The 27,260-nt window shown below is 44.1% G+C and overlaps 1 protein-coding gene across 1 annotated transcript in view; it reads right to left on the bottom strand.

Annotated features, from left to right (window-relative positions):
• The window catches only part of LOC309405733 (uncharacterized protein), a gene marked incomplete at both ends in the record, with an annotated part of 64,188 nt that extends 37,149 nt beyond the window's left edge, over positions 1–27,039 (bottom strand). The window contains one exon of the mRNA XM_082000589.1: positions 26,923–27,039. Within this exon, the coding sequence (XP_081856715.1) occupies positions 26,923–27,039 (117 nt within the window). The remainder of the gene's footprint in view (positions 1–26,922) is intronic.
• Between the last annotated feature and the right edge of the window lie 221 nt (positions 27,040–27,260).

The following is a 27,260-nucleotide window of genomic DNA, read 5'->3' as shown; positions in this document are numbered from 1 at the left end:
TTCCTACTGCATTTTGTAAGTTCTTAGTAGCTGGCAGCAGGCTGGGGTTGGACATCCTGACTGGAAAACAGCACCTCTATCATGCAGAAAATGACAACTTACTGTCTAAGGAGGACCTAACCTTTACCCCTCTCCTTGGAACCTCCAGCAGCTGCAGAGGCAGATTTCTATTTGCTTTTGTGAATCCTATCCTGAGGTATCTTTCTTTCCCTGCCCATTGCACAGAGAGTTTGAGTGCCTAATTTTTCTTCTTGGGTTACCTACGGCAAAGGAAGTGCCTGAAGTCAAGATGTGCAGCTCTCAGTATCACAATGTCTATATCCTTCTGTGGGCCAAGCTCTCCTTCCCTAACTCGGTGGGAACTGGACTCCTAACTTGTGTGTGGACCCATGCAAAATTACTGCCATGCCATTAAGGTATGTCTTCTGCCAGTGGCATGGAGGGAAGATCAATGAAGAATAGGTGTGCTATAGAATCGCTGAGGCTGGCCAGTACTTCTGGAGAACATCTAGCCCACCCTCTGACTCAGAGCAGGGATCAGCTGGAGCAGGCTACCCAGGACCATGTCCAGTTAGGTTTTTAATATCTCCACGGATGGAGATGCCACAATCTCCCTGGGCTACCTGGGCCAGTTTAATCACCTTCATGGTAAAAGAAAGGGTTTTCTTATGTTTAGAACATCTGTGTGCAGTGTGAGCAGGAGAGGTCCTGCCCCATGCCAGGAGTACTTCCCCTTCTCCTTTAGGAAGGTGAGATACAGTGAGTCAATGTTTTTTGGCCAGTAGATCCCGCAGCGTGAGAGTCCTCTCCCAGCAGGATGAAAGTCAAGAGGCAGCATTAGTGGGAAGCAGGACAGAGAGCAGCACAGACATGTCCCAAGTGGATTGGGCTGCATCATCTCATCTCAAACCCACCAAATGCTGGGCTGCACCAGAGTACTCAATGTGTCCCTTTCCCCCTCCAAGGAAACACTCATACTCCAAAGAGGCCCAGCAGCGCCAAGAGCAGGGTCCTCCTGTACCCTGATGTGCCCCTGCTTCCTGCAGCTCCCTGTACTACCTGAGCACGCTGCGACCTTGGTAGGCTGAGAGGCAGTTTGGACACTAGCCCCCCACTCACACTTTCTTTTTCTGTGTAGGCATCCTCCTTGTGAACATCGCATCCAGCAAGAGTCCTCTGTCCTCACCACTCCATAGCAGACATTATTCTGAGTTTAACTTCTACTATATGCAGAGCACATGGTTGTAAATCTAAAAAGCCAGGTAGACAGCAGGATGGAACCTGGCAGTTTTAGTAACTTAGGCTGCTGACATGTTAGAAGTACTGCAGGGGGTCTAAGAGCCTTCATAATTTTAACTAAAACCATCTGGTGAGCCCTCCCTCCGTGGAAAACCAAGCAACTTCCCTGGGTGTGTTTAGCAGCTATACCTTCCTCCAAGTAGATGCAAGAAGAACCCTCGTAAGAATGGAAAGAAACAGAACACAGCTTGGAAACTGAACCAAAATAAGTTTATACAAGCAGCAAGTAACACCCATCCCCAGTGAGTCAGGTCCTGGCTCTTTTTCCTTCATTTCCTCCAAGGCTTGCTGTGAATATCCAGCGGTAACCGTCCTTCTGAAATTCAGTCGTCTCTTTTCCTGCCCCTTATTTATAGCTTGCTATCAGCAGTTAGCAGAGACCCAGCATCACTGTGGATGAAAAGCTGGACATGAGCCGGCGATGTGTGCTCGCAGCCCAGAAAGCCAAACCGTATCCTGGGCTGCATCCAAAGCAGCGTGGCCAGCAGGTCAAGGGAGGGGTTTCTGCCCCTCTACTCCGCTCTGGTGAGACCCACCTGGCGTCCTGCATCCAGCTCTGGAGCCCTCAGCACAGGAAAGACATGGACCTGTTGGAGCGGGTCCAGAGGAGGCCACGAAAATTTTCAGAGGGATGGAACACCTCTGCTGTGAGGACAGGCTGAGAGAGTTGGGGTTGTTCAGCCTGGAGAAGAGAAGGCTGCGGGGAGACCTCATTGCAGCCTTCCAGTACTTAAAGGGGGCTTCTAAGAAGGATGGGAACAGTCTTTTTAGCAGGACCTGTAGCGATAGGACAAGGGGTAATGGTTTTAAACTAAAAGAGGGCTAGTTTAGACTAGATCTAAGGAAGAACTTTTTCACAATGAGGGTGGTAAAACACTAGCACAGATTGCCCAGAGAGGTGGTCGATGCCCCATCCTTGGCAATGATTGAGATCAGGTTGGACAGGGCTCTGCGCAACCTGATCTCATTGAAGATGTCCCTGCTCACTGCAGGGGGTTGGACTAGATGACCTTTAAAGGCCCCTTCCAACCCAAACCATTCTATGATTCTATGATCCAGCACTGCATTTCCACAGGCCCCCCTCCAGCACACCAAGAGAGGTGCAGACTCTCCCAGACCTCAGCTCAGCTTTGGTACGGCAGGTCCCATGCTCATGTTGGGTTTTTAGGTGCTAGCGCCTTGTTGAACTACAGCAGATGCTGGAGTAAAAGAGGAAAAATTGTCAGATTTGCACAGTTCACTCACGTTTTTTGGTTTTGTCTTGAATACAGCCTTATTATTGACAGGAGTTTGGGCCTGTCTTCATCTGAGAATCTGCTTCAGTGTCAGTCGTGGATGCAGTTACAATGGTGAACTCCTACTATTGTCTAGCAGAGCCGTCACTTATCCCAGGAGTTCAAGAGACTATGGACTTCATATAGACAAGTACTGATTTCTGGGATCTTTTCTGAAATTTGCTCCAGCATATGTCCAGGAATAAGTGACCATGACAGAAAGGATTAGGAAAAGACAGAACTGGGAAAGTCCTTCAGGTTATATGGCTAGAGATCCTTTCCTATGCGAAACTAGTTATAAAACCACATTGCTGACATGATCTGAGTTAATAACAAAGCCCTGAGCAAATAACCTGTATCATCAAAGAGCATGTACATCCTGAAAAGAGCAGTCACAGACTGAAATGGGCTTCCCCTATTTCATTCTCACGTGCTTTCTGTCTGGGGAATCCCAACTAGCCTGCAGCCAACAAGTGACCTAGACACAACGCTGCGTTCGCTCTTACAGAATAAAACCAGGAGCAAAATAATCCACTTAAATTATGTATCTTTATAATCCTTATCCAACCTCATCCATTTTTTTAATACAAAAAGCAGTAAGGACTCTTTGTCCAAATGGATACCTACATATGTGCCTTGGAGTGATAGTTTTATGTCATGATGAACTATGTACCAGTTATTATGAAGGTCTACATTGGCAGTATGGATTAAGAATGAATGGCCCATTTAGTGTGTTGTACAAATTTATTCAAAAATAATTGTAGTGCTCTTGCCTGACATGCAAACTGGGCTGTTGTCCTAAATGGGTTGCTTGCTAAACCCTACTTTCTTACAGGTGCTGCCAGAAAAATTTTAAAAAATGGACAAGACTTCAGACTGTCAGTCAGAGACAAAGGCTGCTGTTAGAGGCACGAGGGTAAGGGCTTGTCTAGAGAGTCCCTGCCTGTCAGCTACATAAGGTGGCAAAAGCGTATTTTTATTTGCATACATCCGTTTAGCCTGACATTGCCCAACAATTTACTTGATTATAAGCTACTGCCTGTTTTAAAAGGCAAGAAAGTTGTTCTTACTTTGTGGACGTGGGCCTGGAGGAGGCTGCTGGGCTTTCCCAGTTATAGTCACAGCTGCAGCTCTTTCACTGCAAGCTGGACTGGTGTCAAGGAACACGACTACTTATGCCAGGTCTACAGAAAGGTGTGGGCTTCACATGTATAAATGCTTGTTTCCTTGACCTTTCCTGATTTTGGGTGAATTGGAGGTAGGAATGCCCAGTCTCTAACAGCAAAAGCAGGCAAAATAGCCTCAGATGTAATTTTTTTGCTGAGGGTGCAAATATTGTCAATTTTGAGCAGAAAGCAAGACAAACTACAGTGAATGGCTCATAGCATTAGGTACAAACCAAAGAAAGAAGAAGAAAAAAAATCCCCACAACGTATCTCCTACACAGGATTTTATCTGATTAGCTACAGCAAAACACAATCCGAAACTTCACATTATTTCCTTGTATACTGTTTTAAAAGACAGAAGGGAATAGCTTAAAGCTTAGTCCAATCCAATTAAACATCCTTTTATTCAAGATTAATAAAATATGGATTTCTTGCACAAGTAAGAAGCTCCTTTGAATAAATATTGGGGGAAAAAAGGAGTTATAACTAAATGGGGTATATTCTCTGAAGTGGTTACCCATCCTTTCACAAGACATACTGTGGTCAAAGCGACCTGTTTGCTGCTCACCAGTAGTATTTGGCAACTCAGTGACTGCCTTTTCAGTGAAACAGTAGTAAGCTTTTACATTTTTAGGAAGATTTTCCTCAGCCAAAATTGCAAAAATTACATTTCATATACCTAATGCAATATGACATCACACTCTTTCCTGTTGAATATTATGGCTTTCCAAGCTCTATTCCCACCTGATTAATATATGGAGATCTATTTGGAAGTGTCCCTGCAGCTAATAACATAAGCTTGAGATATACTTTTTTCCCAAAACACAAAACTTGAACTAGTGTAGGGAAAAGATGGTTTATGACCAAGAACAGCAATGACAGCATTCACTGAGTAAGTCTATTGCAGTAATTTCTGTCCTGTTGACCACACACATCAGGAGGTCCATGGGCTACCTGAAGAGGATCCACGGAAGGTAACTAAGAAATACAAGGCAATATCTGTAAACAAGGATCCTAAAAACAAGAACAGATTAAAAAAAACAGTGCTACATATTATTGAAATGCCTCCAAAAGGACAAAAACACATTATGGAGAAAAAACATTTGTATTGGGGAATGAGCAGACAAGGAGAAAGATAGGAAAGCTTTTAATGGGATTTGCCTCTACTTCATCATCAAAAGCGTTAATTCCTGGTAATCCAGAATATGCAACATTGGTCTCACTCTCCAGACATACCGCAAACAAATTTTGAAAAATTTTAGTGAAAGCTGGTTACACAAAGACTTCTAAACAGCTGTTCTTTTACACCAATTGACACAGGTAATTTCTAGCTCAGTCACAATTTTAAGGAAATCTTTGGGCTTACGCTTTCTCCCCACTGAGATGCTACATGCAAAGGACACTCCAGTTATTCCTTGTTCCTGGCAGGTGCCTCTCACACACCGAAATCCTCCGTTGCAACTCCGAGGGAGGCTTTAGGAGGCAGCTCTCGGTTTCCTGCAGCGCTCTCAATTTCTCTGCTTGTGATTCTGAATGCTGCACGAGGAATGCAAAAAGCTATTTTTTCCCCCAAATCCTTTGGTGATATCAGGTACACGTGGCCTTCAAAGATACCTGAGAACAGCTGAGAATATTGTGGGCTGTCGCACAGGGGAGCAGCAGCTTCCTGAGGATATTGCAAAGCCTGGTCCAGGCAGTGAGGCTGCCGCAATGCAGCAGTCTGACTGGGATCCAGTTCTTAAGAGCCCTGTCTTGAGTGTTGCCTCCCCTGAATAGGAGACTAATTTGCCAACAGCTTTGCTCTTACGTGCTCTTTTTCTTCTGGGGCTCCATCCAGACCTCAGGCTATGTGGCTGTAATTCATAGCCTCGATACTTTAAAGGCATCGTTTCTCCTCTTTACTCCTGCAGTAATCTTGATCCTATGGACATTTAAGAATCAAATTCCCCCTGCAGACTGGTGGGGTGGAGGGCCTGTGCACTTGGCCTCTTGGGATGGAGGAAGTCAGTGGAGATCAGCATGAGCAAACAGGCACACGGGGACTGGCCAGCGCGGTGTCCAGCTGCCCTTCCTGCTCGGTGGCAGCGGAGGGGCAGGAAGGGCAGCTGCACCGAAGGTAACTGCTTGAATTAGACACAGCTAAATCCTTGTGTAAACCTGAATCAGAGTCCTAATGCTATGTCTTGGTGCAGGAAATTGTTTCCCAGCCCACTCCATGCATGCCTCTCTCTCTTTCACAAACATATGCAGCTAATCCATGCTGGATTGGAGTCTCTAACAGCCTTGCCCTTTACCATCACACACTGATGTTTCCTCTCCTTTCTTAGGAGTGAGAAAAGGCCTAAACAGAGGATCAGTGGCAATGGCTATTTTCTCCTTTTCCCCCAGCATCCTGAGACGCCCAGGAGAAGGCTACTGGAACTCTTAAAATGCTTCCACTCCATTTGCCAAGGCAAGAACTTAAACAGAGTCTTCCTCTGTACTTTTCTTATATATGTGGGTGCTTGGGGCAATAACTTGTTAGGTGTGTGTATGACACTCAAAGCTCTCTGTAGAAAAGAAACTGACAACAAATAAATCAATTTGCTACCAGAAAAACTAGGACACATCATTCCTCCTTTCTGCTCTCTTCACATTCAGGTAGGTCGGTTATCCTGTGGTCATTTCTTCAGGCCTTCTGCTTAACTATGAGCTCTAGAAATAAATTAGTGTAAGGGAAAGGTGGAATACAAAGTCACAACACTGCAGACAATCTTATTCTAATCTAGAGCTGCTCAAACAGTGCACTAGACCTCAGCAAAATTGAGCATGGAGAGTAAAATTGAAAGAAGCAGCATGCTGCCTTCGAAGGGCTTGCCAAGTAGTCTTCTGGTCCAGCCTGAAAGGGAGGATCTTGCTTGTGTAGGAGCTTGATACAGAAAGCACTGCGCATGCACGTGTGCACCCAAGCACCCATGCAGGCACCTGCAGCACCTTGGCATGTGCAGCACAGTTGGGAGGATGACATTCGGAAGCCTTCCCCTGTGCTCGAAACAGCAGTGCTGCCTCTGCCCCAACCCCATCCTGTCCGTCCCTGCTCACTCGGAAACCACTGTGCTAGGAAGCTACTTCTTCCTAGCTGAGATCCTCATACGATAATGTCCACCTAAGTGTTGTTGCTTGTGGTATAGGTCAGTAGTAATGACTCAGACCAGCCCTTCACTTTCCTTCCTCTTGTTGGCTAGACACAAAATCCAGCCCACAAACAAATTAATCTGTCCCATGCATCAATCAAGATGATTCCCTGTTAATTAACAAATTGCACACAAAAGTCCCTGGCTTGTATTAAGAGACTCTTGAATGACTGTGAAATCAAGCACTTAAAAGTTCAGAAATTCAGAATTCTCCCTGCAACCTGGATGCAGGGTTTGGGGGTTTTGTTTTGGCTTTTTTGGTGGATGTAATTACGCATAATAGCGCAACTTTTAATGAGGTGAACACAGTAATTTTTCCTCGGCTTCGTTTTTGCAGAGGAGGACAAACAAAGCTGAAATGTGCCTTCCTCCCCGTTCAGCGTCCTTGCACGGGAGGAGTCCTTGAGGCGGAGCTCTCCAGCCTCTATATGCAATGACGTAGTGCCCCCTGTTGGGAAGCTGTTCCTGACGCTCTCGCTCTCTCCTGGCTGCCTCCCGCTGAGGTAGCATTCACACAAACACCATACTGTTATACGCGCTCCTGTATATCGGTGAAGTCTGTACATCGTCACACCAGCAGGTTTAAAATTCAAATTACCTTCTCCTCGCTCAGATATTTTTTGTTAGGTTCAGGCAAGCAGTTGCACTGGATTTCTGCAAAGGCTTTCTGTGAGAGTGTTCCAAGATCTACTATTTTATTATAGTTTCAGCTTTTTAAAAATAAAATATGTGATTTTAGCCACAGAAGGAAACGAGAGCCCCTCATTCAGCTCAACACACACGAGTTAAGCTGCCTCACATCAGCAGGGAGATGTGTGGGGCTGCAGACCGGCTGCTTACTTTGGGGCTGTGGATGGTGGAGATCAGCTTTAGCCCAAAGTCCTCAGTCTTTGCCTGGACAGAGGGGGGTTGTTGGGCACAGGAATAAAAACTTAGTGCCTGGGATACCCTTTTCGGTAGTACAGTAGTTATTTCTCCCATTCCTGACAGCAACAGGAGAAACCCCTCTCCTCTCGACTTTGCCTGATCCCCCTTCTTCCCCTGCCCTGCAGAAGCAGGGCCAAGGTTGGCCCTTTATCTCCCACCCCATCCTGCCATCCTCAACATCCAGTCTTAACTATACATCAATGAACCCTCACCCTACTCCAAAACTTGCAATGATATTCATGCTATGGTTCTCCAAAACACCTGCACTGTGTTGACCCAGGATAACATAACTTGGCAGGGTCTACCTGGTGAGTACAGCCCTGGTCACAGACATCTTCTGTGGGACCAAACCCTTACTGTAACCCAACTCACAGCTAGTTTCTGATCCTTAATATCAGTGACCTTGTTAGGCCTTGAAAATGCATGTTCTCTTCTGGCCCATGGTAGCACAAGACCAAAACCCAGCTAGGCCACCCATGGTGGCTTTCCTGAAGGCCCTAAAGTTAACATGAATCCTATAATGGCCCACACATTTAATAATAGAAAAGTGAACACATGTTCCTGTAATCACATCCACAATGCTGGCCCATTTTATACCAGGAGAGGATTCCCCATGCCCTCACTCCCCTCAGCCATGGAAAGTGAAACCTGTCCCATATGACAGGTTGTAAAGATGGATGTGAGCTTGCAGAGAAATATGACCATCCACACAGGAGTGGGGAAGTATTGTTTGTCTGGAGCTATGATGCTGTTGTTGGAAGGGCAGACTGAAGCAGGATTGTTTCATATATGCAAAGGCATATATTTCATGAAGTAAGCTTTTGTCCTTAACACACAAAAGGGCCTTTTTATGATTCACACTGTGAGATATTTTTAGTTTTCTTTGCATTTAACAAAGAACGGCACAAGAATAATACTGCAAGTAAACACAAAAGCAGAATGACCCTATAAAGAGAGTGTTTTTTCTACCTTAGGAAAAAAACTTGGTACATTACATTGCAGGCTTAGATTGTAAACTGGCTGAGGTAGGGAGCACATCCTTGTCCTGTGCTCACAGTGCATTTGTCATAGTTAGAGTCTCTTCTGTCTTGTCTGAAATTTTCACATCTCATGGGCCAGGTGAGTTGCAGTTGCCAAAGCGTCTGAGAGAATAAAGAAAGAAAGACCAAACAGTTGTTTAAAGGTTAGCTGGTCACAACTGTAAGTTGGTGGATATGAGATTGAGATGTTTGGCTTCTGTCAAGGGGCAGAAGATGAGGGAAACAAACTCCGTAAGGTCTTGCGTAGTCTAGGATCTCAGGTACTTACAGGCTACAGCTAACAATGACTAACAAAGTGCCAATAATGATTCATAATACCTCAAGAATATGTTGTACTATGCTTTCTCAGAACAGAAGGATAAAGTTACCTTCTTTCTGTTTTGGGCAGGTGCTCCAGATGCCCAAGTTAACTGCCAACCCAGCACCCAGATAGCTCTCTTAACACCTTGAAGATGCTGTTTGCTTGCTGTCCTGCTGACTCCACTAACCCTGCTCCTTTTTTTACCTCTTCTCTTTCTCTCTCACCACTTCAAGGTCTTCTCTTCCCTGGACCTCCTCCTCTCTCATTAGTGATTCTCACAAAAACAACATGACCTCCCAGGGCCTGTCATCTTAGTAGCGTACTCACATCCAACTGCTGTTACCCCACTGCACTGGAACATTGTCAGATTGTTCCCTGTAGTGTTTGGGGTTGTGCCTCATATTGCCTGCAAGACTCCCAACAGTGGCTTGGATATCTTCGCCTTTATCCCATCTCTGGTGCAGGAGTGAATGCCTTCCCTGCAGGACTCACAGTGACCATGCTCCATTCAGGTGTTGATTTCTTGCTGAGGTGGTTCATTGATGCTGCGTGAGGGCTGAACCCTGGCTCCAGCTCTTCCCACAAGGAGCACACAGATCAGGCTTCTCTCCAAGGTGAACCAGCTGATGATGAGTCAGGTCAAAATTCCCATCAAAACCCTTTCCTCAGTCACTGCAACTAAGGGGATTCTCTCCCATCTGGGGTCTCTGCTGGTGAATGTAAAGGTCAAAGTGTGTTCATTTTCACATGAATTTTTAGATGATGGGTCTCCTTCTTTTCAGCTGGGGCAACATCATCATCAGCTGGAATAGAGGGGGAAAAAACCTCATCAGGTATGATTATTCCCTCAAACACCACATGAAGAACAGCATTTATGAGAGTGAAAGCCATGAATCGATTCTTCAGATGAAGGGTTCTTGGGAGCTTGCAGCCTGGAATTCATGGGTTCTCATCTTCCATCATCCACCAGATCTCTTATAGCCTTCATCATTATATCTCTGTTTTATATAGTGCCTCTCACCAACAGGTACATGCCACAGTTATACAAGTGGAGGGAACTGAGATGGGGAAGACGGTGGTGGGTGAAGAGACTTGCACAAAGCAGTCCATCAGTTTTGGGGAACAACTGCAGAGGCACCTGAATGGCTCCCCACAGAGTCAGATCAGACCCAGCAAGGCTTATAAGCTGTGGCTCAGCATTGTCACTGCTGACCCTGTGCTGATCTTGAGGGTGGAGCCTTGCAGTACAACCTGCACCACACTCCCCAAAATTTCCATCTTCCAGAGGACCTTTTATCCTGTGTACTCAACAGATGTGGGCTACCTGTTTTCATGTAGCACTGTGCCTGAGCTCAAAGCTATGTGAATATCAAAGCACTGATGAAACAAGTATCTCACCAAATTGCTATGAGCCAGAGTCACTAAGCTTTACCAAGCCTGTTTAGACATTCCAGTGTCACTGCAGCATATTTCCCAGCAGAGGAAATGGTTTGGCAGTGTCAGGGTAGTTTACATTTCTCTGCACAGGATGGACTGAGGAACACCTCCTCGTATTGTCCAGGGACTGCCAGCAAGCTGCCAAGTCAATGCATAGCCCTAACCAGCTGTGCCATTAGCATTAGCTAGTTGGCTGGCCAAGCGTATTGGAGTTATTGGTAGTGGGACCATTTGGTAGTGAAAGGCCAGACTGAACTCAGCGTCTGATTAGATGATTAACATTAGGCACCCATGCAGCATCTCAAGAAAACCTTCCTAACTCTGTGTCCTTTAGGTAATGGAGTTAAGATGTCCTGACGGACTTAATATCCCCTAATGGACTGGGAAGGTCTGCATGCCTCAGTATACTCTATATGTTGGGAGTATTCTGCTCTATGGTGGATCCCAAAAGAACCATACGATCTGTTTTTTTTCCAGTGCCGGGGTATCCTATGGCCCCATAACCTCAGGCGGTGGGGAGATGACTGTATAATCTTGCTGTGAGATTGGTCCAGCCCACAAGCATTTCAATAAGAATAGAAGTGCCCCAAAGAACACAGAAGTGGCCAGTGCTTCTCTGCGGAACACAGCCCTGGGAGCAGGAGATAACAGAGGAGAAAGGCTGGTAGCAGGAAGGAGGTGTGATGAGGTAACTCGTGTGACAGAAATAGTGCTAAAGAATCTTGCCAGCATTTATCTGCTCAAGAACTGCAAGGCAATTTCTTTGAGAGGAAAGATCAAAGTTTGCTATCCCAATGATATTTTGAATTTAAATGCTTGCATCTATAGTAGTAAAACTAGGATTTGTAAAATTTATATCCAAATACTAAACTTTATTACCCACACATTTAACGACTCACAGGATATGTATGGATTTTTAAAATTTTATTTTTGAAAAGGTTAGATGGAGTTTTACTTTCCAAAGGCCGAGAAATAACATGGCAGTCCATCCCCTGCTCAGTAGCACCATGGTGTTTGGTTAACTTCTTACAACTTCCGGTGAAGTGGGTTTCACAATTTCACAATAGGTCATCTATTCCAGCACCGCCTCACTCAGAGAAAGTTTTTGCAACATCTAGCCTTTTTCTTTTTTCTTTTCTTCTTTTCTTTCCTGAAAAATAAGCTAATTAGATCTTATCTTTGTCCTTCCAGCACTGTAATCGCTGCCTCTCTTAATAACCTCTCATGCATTGCAACTGTGTTGTCATGTCCTGCCCTACCTCCAGCCTTCTCCTCTGGACTCAACAAACCCAGTTCCCCCACTTCTCCTCAGAGACTGCTTTCCAAACCTCCCACCGCTGCAGATGTGCTCCCGTGCCCATGCGCCCCGCCTGGACCAGCCAGGCTGCTTGCTCGTCCCCTGCGCAGTTTCAATGGTGGCTTCTCGCTTCTCTCCGGCCGCGTGCTGCTGCCCCGCAGCCCCCAGCCCGGGCACCCCCTTCCCCGGCGGCTCGCCCGCGGTGGGGGTTGGCTGGGATGCTTGCCGGGGCCAAGCGAGGGTGCTGCGTGGGCGCGGGGGGCCCTGCCGGGCCAGGTGCTGGGAGCACGGGTGCCAGGCCCCCAGGCCCAGCCGAGCGCAGGAACCGGCATGTGCAGTTCACTCCTCTTACCTCCCAGCCCTGCCAGGAAACTGGCATCCTTGCTTTCTGGGGTTTTTCTGAATTCCCAGGTTCAGGAATATCACCAACTCTCTCCTCAGATGCTCTCAAATCATAGGATCACAGAACGGTTTGGGCCAGGAGGGACCTTCAAAGATCATCTAGTCCACCCTCCCTGCCACAGGCAGGGACATCTATCACTAGATCAGGTTGCTCAAAGTCCCGTCCAACCTGACCTTCAATGCTTCCAATGACAGGACATCCACAACTTCTCTGTGCAACCGGTTCCAGTGTCTCACCACCCTCATGGCAAAAAATTTATTCCTTATATGCAATGTAAACCTACCCTCTTTCAGTTTAACACAGTTGCCCCTTCCCCTGTCACTACAGGCCCTGGAAAAAAGTGTTTCTCCATCTTTTTATAAGCCCCCTCTATATATTGAAAGGCCACAATATGGTGACCTTCTCTTCTCCAGGCTGAACAAACCCAACTCTCTCAGCCTGTCCTCATAGGAGAAGTTAATTTCTGATTAATTTCTGGTAATCTTATTTGGAAATTCTCTTAGGAGGCCGAGGTCCCCACATTCTATGGGATGCGAACAACCCTAGAGAGGAAGGGCTACCAGGTGTAAGTCCTCTCCATCATTTTAGGAGCACCAGCTTCGATGCTCAGTTGGAGTTATCTTGTCCCACATTTGGCTCTTGACAGTCCTTGTATCAGCTACTTCAGTGGACAGCGGTGGAAATCCTGGTCACGTGCAGTGTTACAGAACCAAATGCTTACAGTCTAAAGACCCCAAACAGTATACAGTTAGGTCATTATTACCAATATTCCCATTAATACCTTTATTAGAAAAGTGGTACATTCTGCTGTTGGTTATTTCAGCATGAAGAAAAGCTTACTATTGCTCCCTCTTCCCAGCAGCCCTTTCCCCCAAAATCATCCTTATGTCCCTCCCACATTCCCAAAAGATTCAGTGTCCTTACATCAAATATTTTGACCTGCTGCCTGGACAAGATATACATAAACTGCCAAACAACATGGCTATGGGCCAGTCTCGCCCTGCCGATGCCCCCATTGGGGTGCCAGTAAGAACTCTCTGCTGTACCCAGCCGCTGATCTCTGGCTGCAGGAGCATGCTCATCTTTGGTTCCTCTATGTGCATGTTAAATTTTATTAAAATGAGCCAGCTGGTTCCTAAGTGACTTACGGGGGACTGACGGTGTGATAAAGAAAGCCTTATTTCCTCAAGAAACTACAGAAAAAACATCCATGTGCCTGTCAAAAAGTCATCATTAAATTGATCCCCAAATCTGAAAATACATCTTCTAATAAAGATCAAATAGAGTTTTTGAATTGTCTTCTGATTTTGAGACATCTCTCTCATTCTGAATATATATAAGTGGAAAGAAGATTTAGGATGAGCAGACTGACCCTGTATTCACAGGGAAGAGGGGGTAGGAAAACACTTTTTAATTCTCTTTTCCCACTTCACCCCAAACCTCTTGGTTCTTGAGGGGAGGGGTGGGACAGAAGAGCTCTGCCCGCTTGCTGCAGCCGCTCAGGTAGAATGCTTTTCTTGAGAAAGCTGGAAAAGGGCAGGCAAGCAACCAAAGGCACCAGGCAGAGCTTCTGCTCCCCTTCTGTCAAGGGCCTGCTTCTGCAGGGTAGCTCCTGCAGAAATGGGGGTGCTCTTGAGGCAGGCAATCTGGGTGAAGAGTAGGGCTGGTGCTTGTCTGCCTGCATCTCAATAGCTGCAATATGGGCGTCTCCACCTGAGTTACGCTCCAGGCTCCCTTCACAGTCACTGGAGAGAAATGGACACCATTAGGTGGTGCTTCATCTGACCTGTTTTAGATGTCTACCTCAGGAGTAGGTGAATCATGCCCTAGAAATGATTCTGGAATATTTGAATAAGGGGCTTTTCTTGATTTTTTTTTTTGATGACTTATTCTCAGTTTGTTATACGCAAGATTTCTTGCTTTTGAGTAATATTTTTTAATTATTTTCTTTTTTCATACAGAGTTCATCTTTGCTCAAGATGAGGATGTGCTGATAAGACATCTTTCTCTGAGAGCTGGGGATTTAAAAAAATCAGCAGTTTCATTTCTGTGATTTTGTAGTTTGTCTTCTGGAATAGAATATGATGAATGTGGAATAGAAATGATGAAGTGTTAAGACCAAAGAAGACAGAAGCCCAGAGGGGAAAAAGATGAGCAAGTCAGAATCTGAAACAACATAGTCAGGAAACACAGATGATGTGGTTTCTGTAAAAAGCTTGTTTGTTCAGTTAGAGGGGAAGGGAATTTGTGTATGCATAGCTGCAGTTTAATTAACTGTAGGAATCACTGTGTATATACAAAAAGGCAGATTAATTTCTTGGATAGACTAACCAATATCTTATTATTATATTGTCTATTATACAATATAGGGATATACTATTATAGATTTTTTGTGTGTGTGTGTGCGTGTGTGTACTGTTGTAGACTCCAAATCTATGTGCATAAGGTGGCAGAGGAGCTTGATAGAGAAGGGTCTGTCTATGGAAACTGAAAAGTGACGGAATAAGTAATTTTTTTGTTACATCCAATGATCCAACTACGTCTGCAGTTTTTAAAGCTGCATTTCTAATGCTTCAGTATAGCTAAGAAACACCTGAAGATGGGACCTAGCTTCAGAAATGGTCCCCTAATGTAAAGATACCTGTCTGTAAAAGTTAAGGTTTTTTTTTTCAGTTGCCTAAATTTTCCCTCTAGACCCCTTCTGCACTAGGGCAGCATCTGCAACAGGAGATCAACAGCTGCTGTATTTTGAAATAAGTATGTAGGGATGCTGTGCTATTGCTCCTGCCCCTCTGAAGGTGTCAAGGGTGTTGCTTTTTGTGTTGCTTTCTCTGTCGTCTTGCGTTTTCTTGCTTCTTGCTTATTCAGTCAGCATAGGATCACGCAAGGAGCAATGTGGGAAGTGGTTTAAATTGGTGGTCCATAGACCTGAGCTCTAATTCATGTTCCTATGTAAATATGGTTGTCTCCCAACCATAGGCCAGGTTTAGAGGTTCTTCACCACAGACATTTTATTCTCTCTATTGTATTTGCTTTCCCTCCCGTTGAGCCCTTGTCAAGAGCTACTAACGAGCTGCATTCATTGTTCCTTTTCATGTGTTTGTATGAAAGCTGTATTTTAAAGTGTATGTTGTAAAAAATGTGGTTGTATAAGATGTGTTTATAAACTTTACTTATGAAAAGGGTTATAGACTGAGGTATAAAAGACATTTCACTGGGCAGAAGACAGAACTTCATTTACAATGGATAAATGCATTGTTGTTACTCAAACTAAGCAGCATGCAAGCTATTCATGGAATGGCATTCATCTTTAATAAATATTTTACATAATACATGCAAGTTATTCATGGAATGGCATTCATTTTTAATAAATGTTTTATGTGATGCTGACCACTTGAGACTCTCAGGAATTAAAGATTTGCATGGCCTCTCATATTCTTTTCCTTGCTTTTGATCTCAGTGCTACAAAAGTAGTTGTAAGGTTTTTTTCAGTTCCAGACCCCCTGAATAGTTCCAGTATATTGGTAGATTGCTGTATAGTACATGCAAGACTATTAATAGATCTTTGCTTTTCTTTGTAACCTTTCACAGATTCTTCAGTACTAGTTTTTACCATCCCAAAAGTCAAAGGCTTATAAATTGAAAGTTTGTGGTGTATTTGTGATGACTTCTATTTTTGTGGGTATGGGATGCTGTTTTAAAACATAATATAAATGGGGGTGCTTTTCTTCTTGCAGTTACTGATGGCAAATCATCCTGGTCCCTTCACTAGTTCAAAGATTAATCTTTGAGAAAAGCAAAGTGTACAAAGCCTGGTTTATGAAGCTGTGGGGCCATTTATCAGCTGCGTTGACACATATCCTTTGCTGGAGGTAGGTGTGAGGCATAGCAAGCTTTGGTCAGGAGGAGCAGATGATGTTTTGCATACTGAGTCATGGTATTTAATACGCTTTCTACAATTACTTACAGTGAAATTCATTGTAAGCATGAATCAGGTCATTGGTATTTAATCTGAACTAGAGTTGTGAAACTTCAAATGACTATGCAGGAGATAGGCTGCTGTAATGACGTGTATTGTCCAGGGCTATGTAGCACTTCTAGGCAAAACATGTCTTTGTGGTTATGCCTTTTCTTATATTTCATCTTGCTTATGTAGAAAACCCATATGTGTAATAATTTGAAAAATGTAAAGGCTTTAAAAATTTCTTAAATAAAATTATTTATTTATAAATAAATGTCTCAATGTAAATATCATATTTGACTATAATACATATTACTATAAATATAAATGTATAAATGTGTAATTAGAAAACAATGTAATAGTCCATTCTCAAATGTTTTACCTCTGTAAGAGGAAAGAGTATTCTGAACTGGGTTTTGTGGTAGCTGATTTTACAGTAGTATTATGTGCAACATTTTTGCTTTATACTGCACAGCAAGGGCAGGAACACTTTCTTCTATTTTTAATATTGTGTCTTAAAAGATATGGACAATTCACAGTGGTTTCTCTTGTATTTTCCTTAGTTGACTGTACCTAATGCAGTCAAGTCATGAAAGATGTGTATTATGGTGGCCTGAGACTTTTGCAGCATGAAGTGGATTATCAGTATTTAAACTCTGACCTCTTGGTTTGACAAAAATCTTTTTAGATCAGGTGTTACCCACAAGGATAATAACATGTAACATGCAAAACTGAGCTTTCACTCCTTCTACTATCAACTTTATAATTACAATGTTTTTTAAATATTTGTAATTACAATGTTTTTTAAATATTTGTTCTTAAGGGTTTCTTGCTTTCAGAAGAAGTCTACATGCCGTTTGTTTGCCAAGAAAAATGTGAGATTTACAGCTGTAAAGGACGTTTACCATCAAGGGCATTTTTTTCCTGTTTCATTTTTTTATTATTTCGTTTAGGCAGCATTGCTTTATCTAAATCTTGTACATGATTTATTAGTGAATGTTAACTATTCAATAATCCTAGCAGAGAAAGTATTGGCAGAGGAATTTGTACTCGGTTCTTCAACTCAGAATATAGTATTATAAAGAGTTCACATTGGGTCCCTTTTAAATTAAATTACTTATTATCCTGTAGAGCTTCCTAGCCACTTTTCTTCCCTTTCTATTTAATTTTTTTGAGTTGTTTTGGTTTTTTTACCCCTTGCTGCTTGTCAACCTTGGATGCAATTCTGAGATCAAAAAAGCCAGTATTTGCACAGCTTTTTCATTCCCTGGGACAAGCTTTAAATATACAAGTGGTGGCTTTGTCCACAGTTTCAGAGATTGGACTTTGCTGCTGCAGTCATGATCATAATAAATGAAGGAAAACAGACCCAAATGCACCATGCAAACTAAGATGGTTTATGGCTGGACTTGATGGTCTTAAAGGTCTTTTCTAACCTAAACGATTCCATGATTCTATCATTCTATGATTCTATGACTTGTTGGGTTTTTGGGGGTTTTTTTGGGGGTGGTGGTGGGAGGTTTTCCCCCTTGGTTTTAAAATATCAAATTGTCCCCACTCCAGTTCTGCTATTTACATTATCTGTTGAAATTGGAGTGCTAATCTAAACTTGGCAGAATCTTAAATTTCCTCTGCCAGATGATGTTCCAGTTTTTGACCTGTGCAATACTGGAAAAGGCCACACGAGGGATATTGCAGCAAGATCGATGAGACACTTCATCAGAAAGGTGTGTGGTACTGATGGCTGACACTGGGTCTGAAAGAGTCTAGGCAAAAGTCCATATGCAACTCTAGGTAACCCGTTAGACTTTAATGTTCTTATACGAGGGCTTAATTAGGTCCCCTGTAATAATTCCAGAACACTCACAAAAAGCTAGAGAATGACCCCATGTAGTCATGAGAAGCCACAAAATACCTGTGTGAGTCAAAAAACCTTACCCAAGGAAGGGAAAGCTCTTCATCTACAAGTAATTTCTAAACGACTTCACATGAATGTGTGAAATCACTCATTTGGCCTTGGCGATCTCTGAGAAGTCACAGGTCTCTGCAGTTTCTCTTAGACTAAGAAAATAGGTGCTGCAGCTGATGGAACCCAGCTCTAGCTGATGGGACCCCATCTAGCTGATGGGTCTCTGCTAGAAGATGACAGGATGTTGGAAAAGATGGCAAAGTTTTAAAATTTTATTTTAAATTGATAGGATAAATCAAGAGTTAAAACAAAATGGGTTTTTATTAGACTTAGTGCATTACCTGAGAAAACATGCAGGATTCAGCCAGCCTGCTTTCTTCTGCAGGTAAACTTGAACCGGTGGACCCTCCTCTGTGGCTTTAACAGCACCTGAACATTTCCGGCCCTCCATGGAGGTGAATAAATGTAGTCAATTTCTTTCCTTTGGCGTGATAGTCATTCTGGGATGGTTTACCTTTGTCAGTCAGTCAACTTGGCTTCTTGAGGACCATTTTTCTCCTCTTTCTTTTCAGTATTTGACAGGGGCTATGGCTCCATGTTACAAATTCTTCTGTGGTTTAAGAGGTTCCCTTTTCCAATTTCATTCCTTTCCTCACATCTCCCTGACATGTACCACAGCTGAATGCCCTCTTAGCTACAGACACTCAGTGGCTGGTGTAACTGTGCTGTTGTACATAGTTCCCTGTTGAACAAAGTGGGAGAAAAAGGGGATGCTAATGTGCTGTTTGTTGCTCAGAGGTAGGAAGGATTGGTTGGGGTTAGGTAAGGACAAAAAGATTGCTTCCAGAGTGATTGCACCATAGAGTTCCACCTTCATAAACACCAACATATGAAACAAAAAGATGCCTCCTGTTTTCCCTTTCAATCCCATTTTATGCTTGCTAAATCCACAATAAATTACCTAAACAACAGGCGATCATTTTGGATGCCCTTGGCTTTGGTGCCTGCAATCAACCCAGCCCCCAAACAACTGCCATGTCATTTTCTGCTTTGTCTTTGCTCTGGTTTTCCCCATCTATCTGTAGTCAATCTTCTAGCATGACATTTCCCCTCTGGTTCTGCCCAACCAAGCCTTGCAGCAGCCAGTCCCCAGGCAAACAGTATTCCTGCACTCTCAGCTACTCTTGTGCTTGCTGCAAGTCCACTCTCCCAAGAGACAGTCTGCATTTCTACAGAGATAACATGCCAATATTCCTCATAATTTTCTCATTATCTTCCTGAGAAACTTTTTTCTTGACAGCAGATGAAATAATGGATTTTTGCATATCCTTTCTTCTGCAGTCTTAAAAGTAAGTGCTGTGGGAGTTCAGGTGTTTTGCTGAACCATCATTGCTGTGGCATTCCTTCTTTGGCTGACATCTCTACATATTATTTTGAGTGGAATATAGGCAGAAGTCGCTACTGTTGCATGAAATGGTGGTGAAACACTGGCACAGGTTGCCCAGAGAGGTGGTAGATGCCCCATCCCTGGAAATATTCCAGGCCAGGTTGGATGGGGCTCTGAGCAACCTGATCTAGTTGAAGATGTCCCTGCTCATTGCAGGGGGGTTGGTCCTTTAAAGATTCCTTCAACCTAAAGATGACCTTTAAAGATTCCTTCAACCCAAACCATTCTATGATTCTATAAACTCTTTCTGTACTTGTGCCTTTGGGTGGAGCAAAGTCTTCATTGAACAATATCCCCATCATTCCTTGCTCACAGCAGCAATTGCTCAGGCACCCTATATGAGGAGCATGTCATATACCCCTGTAAGTTATTTTAATTAATGAAGCAGATTTCCATCTTTAAATTATGCTTCAGAATTACTGTCTTTTGGTATTGGTCAGTATTTAGCATGTATCTCAGGCATGTTATTTGACCAGTATATAATGTGTCAGCAAAAGCTGGCTAACTGGAATTTAAGCACTTTTATTTGTGTATTTTGATACAATATCATTAAACAGTATAGAATTAGCATCTTTGTCCACAGAGTCCAGCTCTGGACACATGCTTAGGTTTGGGCAGCTCGTTATTTTCCCCTCAACATTTAGCAGTGGATCTTCCCTCCTTTTTTCTTTCAGTCTCTGCCTCTAAGACCACAGAGGTCTTTGTCATCTTCATGAGCTTTCTAGGAAGGCCATGAATAGAAACACATGGTCTGTCGCATATGCTCTGTCTGACGTGTTTTCACTTGAGTCGCTCCTTCACCCGAGGTGCCTGTGCTGCAATACTGTACTCCAAGCCAAGCGACAGATGCTTTAATCCAGATCGCATGGCAAACTGTCTCAAACGGAAGCTAACATTCATGTTTAGAAACCAGGCACAGTATTGCTAAAGGAAGAAGTAAAGTAATTTCATTTTCTGGTTTGGGCTGAGGTCTCACCTTTATTTTGGCTCTTATTATGCTTGATTTTTAATTAGATTTGTAGATAGGTCGTGCTATTGAAAAAAAACAGTATTAAATTAAGCTTCTTGTATTTGTAAGACATTTATCCTAAACTGTGCTTTTCCCTGGAAAATTACCAGCACAGCAATCCTTCCCATCACTCTCTTTCCTCTTTCTATTTTCCACGCCCCTGGGAGACCCATCCTGCCACAGCTCTGGCTGCTCTCCCCTGTGGTCTCCTTAGCCAAGCCTGTGCAAGAGGAAGAACTTCCTTCTCTTGCTTCGGATGGTTCCTTGCCGGGCAGACATGGATTCTGCTGTCTCTGTCTGGTGCCTGCTCTGCGGCTGGGACAGAAGGCTGCAGGGGACAGACGCCCAGACATGGGACCTTCCTTTCCCTAATTAAGTCCCCACTTCTAGGTGCCAGAGGTTGTACCAGCTCTCTGGTTTTAACCTGCTACTCTGAACACAAAAAGGTGCTTTTCCCACACAAGGCAAGATAACTCCAGAGTAACGGTCCCCATAAACACAGGAGGAAATCCGCCTGACATCCCCATCCCTTCCCTCGTGCTGTCTGTTCAGAGCACGCCACTGGGGAAGGACAAAAGGAAGTAGGAGAGAGCATCCCAGCAGCAAAAGGCTCAGGGAAGAAGATGACGAAAAACAAAATCTATGCATGTTGCATCAAACCACTTGTGCCGAGAAAACAAACTTTTGGGTCAGGACAACAGCACGTGAGACAAAGCCAAGCTGCCACAACTTGGTAAGGACTTTTCTTTGTTTACCCAATCTGCAAGTTGGTACTAGATGGAGGAAGGGAGCAGGAAGAGAGGCTGAGACAGTCATGGTTACCCTGAGCTGCAGGGTATGAACATGAAAACACCTCTGTTTTGCAGAGCAGAGAAGGTGCCATTTGGGGTTTTTTGTGCTGCAATACTTAGAGCATTTCAAAGCAAGCCGCATGTTGTTTTAAAATGCCATCAGATCATCTCTACAGCATTTTCTAAACACATTTTGCACACTTCTTAGTAACTGCTCATGGCTGGTGTCCAGACCAACTACTAAGATGGCAAACTTTGATCTCTGCAGGACTTGATATTTAAGCACACAGGCTGGCAAAACCTCAAGCAGGTAAACAAGCTATGAGGAACCCTTGCTGCTGTACATACCAGCAGACTTGCTTAAGCTCCCTCCTTGATTCACTGAGAAAGGTCCAGCTAAGCCAGGCACAATGCCTTTTTGTTTCTGTGGCACAGACTTGTGAAGTTCCCTAGGCCTTGTTTCTTGCATAAGGAGTAAGACAGGTGCCTGCAGTGAAGTTTAAATAATTGCTGCTGGGCATTTAAAGCAATCATTCATGATTGTGATTTCCCATTTGGTACCAGTGATGATTAAACTTGTCTAAGCCTCCCATGCCCTTCCCTCAAATATTTTCTGCCTGTCATACTGACACAGCTGTTTATGTGTTTGTACAGTGGATTGGATCAAGAAGTGATCCGGCTAAAAATAACCAAGGGTAGAGTAGGGAACTATTACTCTTCAGCCACCGAAACTTTCCGATCTGCGTCATGATGCAGTTGCACACAGAGCTGCACTGGCACAGTGAGCAGAGCATGGGAGAAAATGACCACGAGGACACACAGAGGAGGGGATGAGGGACGCTCGTGCTGCTTTTGAAGGAAAAGCAGGTGGAACCATAGCTTCAGTGGGATGAGCGGGGTAGTACAAACCTGGCAGGTCCACTCCTCAAAGCTACTTAGCAAAAGATGAGCGCGATTCCAGCTGTTTAATGTACATTTGGAAAAGAAAAGATTCATAAGCTGGTCCTCCTTTGGAAATATTCCTTGTGCACAAAAAAAGGTACATTTCTGTTTAATGCCTTTGTTCAGCTTTCTCTTAACTCACTGCTTCCCCTGCAGGGCTGTTGATCCCTGACGTGGATTGCATGGTGGCAATAACAACTTAAGGAACCGCTGAGCTCTTTTGGATGTTTGTTACCACCCACCTGAGACTGCAATTTTCCCTTACTTGTGCCAGCCCTGCTGTTTGTGGAGCTGTGATGAGCGCTGAATCAGGGAAGCAATCCAAGTTAAAAATAACCTAGCGGGTGGCTGGGGATGGCAAGAGCTTCGGCCATCCGATGTAATCTGCTGTCACAAATCAGCGAGAGCTGTTCGCAATTGCAGGAAGTCATGAAAGCCCAGCCTTGGAAATACCTATTTACTACAAGAAATATGAACTTTTCAGCCAGTTGAAGGAGCCTTGTGATTATGGAGGCAAGAGTTGTTTGCCCATGTTCATAAGGGACGAGAGACCAAACCTCACTGTGCACAGATGCCAGCACAAAAGGTCTTCACACAAGCTTTACTTTAGCAGTCCTTCTCGTAACGGTTTTGCAGCAAAAGCTAATGGCAGTGTATGCTATTCAGCTGATGTATGTTGTTTATTCTGTGGATAAGAGAGAAAGTTACCACGATTTTTAAGTGCCAGAAGGGTACTGTAGACATGGGGGCTGTGCTAGCACCGAGTAAGACAACAGAAGAGTATTCTTCACAGACATGGATCTAATAGCTTCATGGTACAGACTGAAGTACCAATTTGTGGATTTATTCCAGAAGAACACCGCTTCTTCTCAAGTCTAGAAAAACAATAGCACCGCTGTGATGCACCAGCACTAACCTACGTGATCACAGCAGCAGTGACATGATTTTCACCTACTCATAGGCTTGAAAGGGAGTATCTGTAATGATTCATTCTATCTTGTATTCCAAGACATACCTGGGTTTCTTCTGGCTTCTCTCTTCAGTTCATGGTTCACGCCTCCTGGGTTGAGTATTTTTAAATACCAGCCATTTCCTTTTTCTTCCCCTCCTACTTCTGACTTGGCACTTCACTACTTCCCTCCCCAGGAATGCCCCTGCTGGGAGCTGGCTGGCTTCAGCACTGATGGCAATAAAAGTAAAGCATCAAAAGCCTCAGAGCCTGAGGAATTTCAGAACCTTCTTAGGTTACATTTCTTGAGAAAGGAATTCACCCTTTCTTCACATGCATTAGTGGCTCCATACACACCGAGGTGGAAGACCTCAGTTGAAACCCACAATTACATTAACATTAGCAGCTACATCCCATATTAGCCAAATAAAAGCAAGTGCCTGAGGCTTAAGGCAGGACATGGCTGCCCTAAGGCAAACTCTGAATGCTTTCACACCAACCTCTGTGCTCAGAATAGGCCTGAGACATAACAACACTGTGACTATGCCAAGTAACTCCTTAGATTTCAAGGGTCCAGAACAAGTACCATCATATTTTGTCATCTTCTTTCACCTTTCTAAGAATATGAGGACTCACATTCAGAGATTTCAATTCTTTTCTCTCTAGACTCAAGGAAAAATGTTCTGTTCCGACCCCCTGCCCCATGCATTCTCATTGCTGCTTCCCATCTTGTGATAATTATTAAAAGATCTCTTTTTTTTTCCTCCATTAAGGCAGCTTGTGCTTCCTGTTTGACCCTAGGTTCACACAAAGGTTTGATCATATGTCCAATGAATTGGGAAGAAGTCTGCAATAAACTCGGTTTTTCCTGTTTTGCTTGGTATTTCTGCCTGCCTGAAGGCATAGAGAGAAATCAAAGGTCAGCTGTTAAAGAAATCAGGCAAGAAAAGAAAGCAGTTGACCAGCAAGGAGGCATCTTAAGCACAACAGACAGGTGCAGAGCTGTGGGAAGCAACTTCTCAGTCCCTATCCTAGAAATGAAAATCTTCTTCTAAGTCTGGGAAAAGGCAAATCAAATGACATAGGCCTGTCAAAAGCTCTGCCTTCTGTAGAGGCACACGCACATTATACGTGCTTTGGGGTAAGCAAGGAGAGACTGCCCTTTTGTGAGGGGAAACATTGACAGAACAGGGACAGACATAGAGAAGCCTACTCTGTGGTTCTGTGCTTAAAGATGGGAAAGTGCAAACACCTGAACCATAGCTAGGTAGAGTTCAGCAGTACTGTGGTGAAGGTCAGCTTGAGGTAGAGACATAGCAGGCAATGGCCCAAAGCAACATATGACCAGCAGCAGGACAATTGCAAGAGCTCTGGAAAGCAAAAGCAAAAGCAAAACGAGGCCAGAGACGAGGAAGTGATTACTTGGGATGTCTGAAGAATGGGAATCCTTCTCTCATGTAGCTGTCACCACCTCCAAATCACCTTGCCTTCCCAGCAGCTGCAGGAAGTCCAGCTCCCCAGCCTTTCTTCCAGCTGCTCATCCCATTTCAATCTCTTCTTCTTACCCTTTCCCTCACATGGAGGCCTGGTTCAACCATCCACCTTTGTGATGGTAAAATGCCTTGCGACACCTTTACTTTGGCTACGTTGCCCTTCATAATAATGCCATGCTATCATCCTTACCCTTATGCATGCCCAGGGCAGGGAGATAGTCTTGTGCAGATCAGTTGTGCTTGCGCTATTACCAGAGAAACCTTTCCAAGGAAGCCTTGTCAGGGGTCAGACCAGCTGTGTTTCCAAGCAGCTTACTTGGTCTGGCCTCCTGAGACTTGTTGAGAGTTCTGTGAGTAGCTTTGCTTTTTTGGAGGAAGGTTACTTCAGTCAATTCCTCGAGGCTGTGCAACCAAGGTTTGCTGTGGTGTGGTAGAGTTATTTTGAACTGCCTGTCCATATGGCTGTTCAGACAAGTCTCTTCCAAGCACCGCCAACCTTTATATCCAATAGAGCTGTGCTTTGCACAGTGAGTGCCAAAGGGAAGGAAACAAAGGAGTTTGCACATCTTTGCGCTCTCTGAATCCATTATGATGCTTGGACCTGGTATGGCCTGCTTTAATCGATGGGTGCTTTCACTTCCCATTGAAGGGCTACTGTCCTCTGACCATGCTGTCCCACCTATCCCGGCATGTCCCTCAGGCACAGAGTCAGCTATCTGCAGCTACAGATACCTCCATAGCAAGCCTCAAGAAGAAAGAGGAAAATTCTGCTTCCCCTAAGAAGTTTGCCCCCTGTGCTCTCCGGTTCCTAGGCTCTCACATCTGTTCACGTGAATGAGTGTCCCAAAGAGGTCAGGCCTGTGAGAAGAGAACCAGACAGTTGTCAAAGTCCATCAGGACTGCAAAAGCAGTGTTATCAACGTGGATTCATGCTTTTTCTACTAAGAAAGCCAGGAAGCACTTGAATGAGAAAAGGGAGACAACAGTTGAGAGGTGGATCAGCCTACTTGTGAGATACATCAGGTTTGGCATGGAAAGGCTAAGGGCCCTTCACAGCTTGGGACATGAGGGTACAAGCAGCAAAGCAGACTACTCCAGCAATGCCTCTTTTGGCCTCTGTTTGCTCCATCTCCTGAAATATCCTGTATTTTCCTTTTTTTCAGAGATGGGGGCTCCTGCTGTTGTGTCTTTGGATATTCAGGCCAGTGTTGCTGGAGTAAAGGGGAAACAGGGCCAGAAAGAAGAGTTTGCTGTGCACGCAGGGGCACTTTCGTTTGTTTAATATATCTAAAAAAATGCTTTAGAGATTACACATAAAATACTTTTTAAAATTTATTAAACACACCTCTTGTCCAAGATCAAAAGAAATTTGTTTTCCCAGTCATAAACAATGAAGCAAAGTGGAATGTAAAAGAAGCTGTATTTAAGTCATCACTATTACATATATTTTTTCAACAGGGAAATGCAAAACTGGATCTCATACAACCCAGGTGACAGAACTGGGAACATAATCTCCTCAGAGCAGTGGCAGCTCTGCTAGAACCAGGTTCATCTACCAGCAGGATGGTGCGTCACTGCAGAATAAGGTTCTGCCACTTTCTCTCATAAAGGAATGGGGAGCACTGTGTGCTATCCTCCAGCTTTTCAGATTCCTGCAGAAACGTTAGATGCAAATGAACAGCAATTCTAAGAATACCCCTCACCTCCAGATTCTTATTTGCATTGCACAGCAGCTATGCTAAGTAATCGTCATCCCTCTGTGAAGGATGACACATGTATTTCCAAATCTGGTCCTGCCAGGGGCCGAGAAACTGATGCTCAGGGGGTCACTCTGGGGAGAAAGAAAGAAAGAAAGATGGAATAACAAAGAACACTAGCGTGAAAGATTTTATTTCAGAGACACCATTCATCCATTTGTCTATCTCAGGTATATCTAAAGTGCCATAGTCTCACTGTAGTATCTAAGCACCATTAGCACAACAGGAATTTAAAGTATTCTACAGAGCTCCCTCAGCTGGCAGGAGGATCTGGGCACCAGCTGGTGACCATGGGTCTGGGATGGAGTGTCTAGGGATGGTCTGCTGGAATGGTGGCAGCTAATTACCTTTTGCTCTTTCCAGTAGTCTCCCACTACGATCCTGCGGGAGGAGATGGCTGGTAGAGAAGCCAGTGAGCTAGCTGCTACGAAAGTAAACCTTCTGGCTCTTGACTTTTTGCACATGCCCATACCTCTGTCTTCTGAATTTGGCTCGTGAATTTGTGGTGCCCACAAAGCGATTAAATCCCTGGAAGAAGAGGAACATAGCCTGTAACTTCTGCAACAGCAAAGGAAGGGTGGTGCCCAGATTCTCCTCTCCAGCTAGATGATCACAAACAGTAAAGGGCAGACAGGCCAGGGGAAGTGAATTATTTCAGCCAAATGACACTGAACAGGGAAAATTA

The sequence above is a fragment of the Phaethon aethereus genome, assembly GCF_964289735.1.
Source record: "Phaethon aethereus genome assembly, chromosome: 1".
Lineage (NCBI taxonomy): Eukaryota > Metazoa > Chordata > Aves > Phaethontiformes > Phaethontidae > Phaethon > Phaethon aethereus.
This window is presented reverse-complemented; position numbering and strand designations above follow the sequence as displayed.